Source organism: Anneissia japonica, unplaced genomic scaffold (assembly GCF_011630105.1).
Source record: "Anneissia japonica isolate Jap-2015-1 unplaced genomic scaffold, ASM1163010v1 scaffold2652_len1590060_cov184, whole genome shotgun sequence".
NCBI classification, from domain to species: domain Eukaryota; kingdom Metazoa; phylum Echinodermata; class Crinoidea; order Comatulida; family Comatulidae; genus Anneissia; species Anneissia japonica.
This window is the reverse complement of record NW_022699919.1, coordinates 1,254,127-1,257,900: the sequence shown is the minus strand read 5'-3', so window position 1 is coordinate 1,257,900 and position 3,774 is coordinate 1,254,127. Positions and strand designations below refer to the sequence as shown.

General features: G+C 35.3%; 1 protein-coding gene across 1 annotated transcript in view; it reads right to left on the bottom strand.

The window, feature by feature from the left end:
- LOC117103226 (methanethiol oxidase-like) overlaps positions 1-985 on the bottom strand; it is a 22,016-nt gene extending 21,031 nt beyond the window's left edge. Inside the window, exon 1 of the mRNA XM_033243787.1 lies at positions 828-985. Coding sequence (XP_033099678.1) covers positions 828-831 — 4 coding nt within the window. The 5' untranslated portion in view covers positions 832-985. The remainder of the gene's footprint in view (positions 1-827) is intronic.
- Positions 986-3,774: the final 2,789 nt, after the last annotated feature.

Genomic DNA, 3,774 nt, shown 5'->3' with positions numbered 1-3,774 from the left:
ATAACATTGTTAATTGACTGTTAATTGCTATAAACATGGGTTCAGAATTGTTTATTTGTGATTTGCGTTGCCATTGATCGTACCTAATTAATGCATTACATAATAATAAAACTTGGTAACTGATCTACTGATAACACTACTGGCCGACTGAGGGCGTATTTTTCTATCCATATTATCACCTCATGAATATGAATATTAATTTTAATAATTAACACAAACAATTACAATAAAAAATGGTTTATAGAATGAACTAAAAGTGGAACTATACATGCGAAAAACACGTTTTTTTCAAATTTTAATGCATTTTCTGGAAGCTTGGGTAATTTTGGGCAATTTTTGTTGAATCTTGGGTAATTTCGACCCTCAAAAATTGTGAGTGGTTACAATGCCTCGCTGCACTCCCGCCATCGTCGGAAGACAAATCCTGGATACACCCGGCCCACGGTTGACACCTCCTGCTGGATTTGTGAGCATTTAACGTTATCGAGGCCTATGTAAAAATTTGTACTTTAAATCCGACAATTGTCGTACTTGCAGCACTGTATTATTCTGCAGTTAAAAATACCAAACATGTCATTCGCGGAACTAAATTTAGCTGGGCTCATCCCAACTTGTGAAGAACCTCCTTGTTTTGTTGGGCCATCAATAAAATCGCCAATTCCGTCCGTGACGTCAGGACACAAACTCATGTTCTTGCAAGCAAAGTATGGCAATCACGATCACATAGGCCTAGGCCTACTTAGGTCATTAAAACCGCCTAGAATAAGTATACTTTAGACGAACCACTTAACTTTAAATTAAGCTAAATTAAAAAATATTGAACTTACCCATTTTTATCGAAGAGTGATTTATAACAGACACAGCCAAACTTCAGGTTAAAAATCCCCTAAACGAAGTGTGACCTCTCCTGCCTAATCGCAAAATGAGCTCCTTTTTCTTTACAAAATATTGCAACGTTTCAATGAACAATGGAATTGAAAGCGTTGATTGGTCAGAATCGGTTGGCCCCTAATCACTCGACTCCAAAAGGAGAACAAAACACCATCCACGGATATAGGCCTACTGATAATAAGCAATTAAAAAAAATTGTTTTCACACCCGCAAACTCTCCTTACCGTTAAGCCTAAAATCTGTCTCTTATACACATCTAGATGTGTATAAGAGACAAGGCTTTCCCCTGTCGAACTTCAAAGCCACGACGAGGTCGTCAGCTCAAAAAATTTAGAAAATAATATTTTTCCTATCTAAACGTTATTTTGATTATTTTTCTAGTCTTACAACAGTATGAACTATAATCAAGGTGCCTAATATTAATAATTAAATATCTTTGACATAGGCATATAGTCTTCGTTCACAGTAAATTGTTTTAACTGGCATTATATTTAAATCCAATATTTTATTGGTGATCTATTAGAATCTATTATATTTTCTGTATGCTTTATGTGAAGATGTATAATTATAGGAAAGCCAGTGGCAATCCTCAGGTAATTAACATTTTTTGTATGTACGTTTTGTCTTGTAATTTGTATTTCTTTTATAACCTGGATATTGAAAAAATATAGACATTTAAAAGTTCAGCCTAGCCCAACCACGTGGCATGGCTGCCAGACGTGTATTGATGTAAAATTTACTTTCTCAACACCCTACTATTTAGGATCCGCCACTATTTCAAATTATTACTTTTGCTGAAAATCATCATCTATCTATCGTCGTGGAAAATCAACCACGAGTGGCCCTGAATTTTACAATTATAAATAAATAATTGGAAGATAAAATAAATTTACATTCAAATTTTGAGGCTGACAGTCATTTCCGGCAATCTAAAAGTTCCATGCATAGAAATGCCAACCATGGTAGGGCTGAGGTAGTTTCTGTTCCGTATTCCACGATCCTCGAGTCCACTGAATATACCATAAAACCTCGAATTGAAGCCCTAGGCTTTTTCCCGAACTTTAGATGGGCTTCTTTTCAAGGCTACTTTTGCAAAGTAAAATGCTGTAAATTTTGGGAATTTGTACTATAAAACTATAAATAAGGCCACTGTAACATCAATCTGTATCACGGAGTTTATTAACTGGCATTAAATCACCTAAACTACTGTATAAACCAAGCTTGTTTTTAATTTATTCTGTTTTTTGAAATTCATGTACAATTATGTATGTACTCTAATTATCTCGAAAAAAAAGTCAATGCTTTCTTGAAATGGGTTTCTTTTCGAGGCTAATTTTGCAAACTAAAGAGGGGGTGTGCAGAGGGCTTCAATTCGAGATGGGCTTCTTCCGAAGATTAAGCCCATTGGGCTTCAATTCGAGGTTTTACAGTATTGTACTTTCGTATCAAACCATCTTCTGTCTATATCTTATTGTTGGAATATGGACAATTAATAAAACTTTTGACATCCCGAGAGCACACATAAACAAAACATCATGCTATGTTGTATTATTTTGATGTATACAGTCAAACACTATTATTTGAAAAAGTACATTTAAATAGATATTACATTCTTTATTTGAAGGTAAAATGTTAATTAAGTCTGCCAATATGATGATACATTAACGTAGGGTATTGTTTCTTTAAAGTGTTTTATTAGAATTGATTGCACGCAGGCTTGATGTTACTGATAATAAACCATTTTCAGTAGTCACCAACTCAAGTTTACAGTAGGCTATAGACTGGGGCAAAACCATGGTCTTTGGTGTAAAGAATGTCTATAATTAAAGACCGGCACTTGGGATGGGGAGGGGATGGGATTTGAAGAAGTTAAAAAAATATGTTTTGATTGCATGGTGATACCATAGACACTGAAGCGAGTGGGAGGTTGTTTGGAGATTCTTGATGGCATGGTCGCGAGTGCGGCGAGGCCTTTTCTGACGTTCATCCTAGGGCTCTGCAGGAGATTGTGACCCGTAGGCGCGTAACAGCTGGGTTTTGGGTCGGGGGTGGGGGTGTTGCAAAGGTAATAATTTTTCCGGTTAGTAATTTATGGCCCGATGTGATACCCTCCCCCTCCCCCATATATAAAATAAGACATACGGTATCTTAACGGAATATACAATTTTAGGCTAACACTTTGTTTGAAACTAAATATAAGCATTTTAATTATGGTTTTATTTATTACAACCAGATTATTCTTTCAATACTCATGCAAAGATTTATTACTGTAAGTTTTTTTTTTTCACATTTTAGAATGGACCAATGAGGCCCAATTCTTTTATGGTAAAACGATCTATTTTTCTTTCTCTTTCAAATACGTTTGTTTATAGGCTTATTGCTTAAGATTTAACGAGTAGGGCTGTAATGCTTCATATGCCTATTGAATTGTAAGGGAATTGTGATTACATGTCTTGATGGATTTATATAAAATTGATTTTATTTTAAATTTAAGAAAGAAAATCGTTACCTTAATAGCACACCAAATCGCTAATGAGTGACTATTTCATAACCTCAGCCAACAACTATATTTATCAGAAGTAATCAATCAGATGAGAATTACCTGGCATGCGTCAGCAAAAAAAAAAGGTAATGAGTTAACTGGAGTGAGTCAGCACAAAAGTTATATGAAATGAGTTAAAGGGCTACTTGTGTTGTGTTGATATTGTCTTATCTGTAAAAATATTGTGACGGAATGTTTTTGCCGAATGCCAACTCACTCATTCATTTCAAACATTTCAGGTTTCCGTCATAAGCCTACTGACCGATTAGATTTCGCCGACACACGTGTTGGCCGACAGGACATTTCACCGACAAAATTTAAACATATCGCCGACAGCAAAT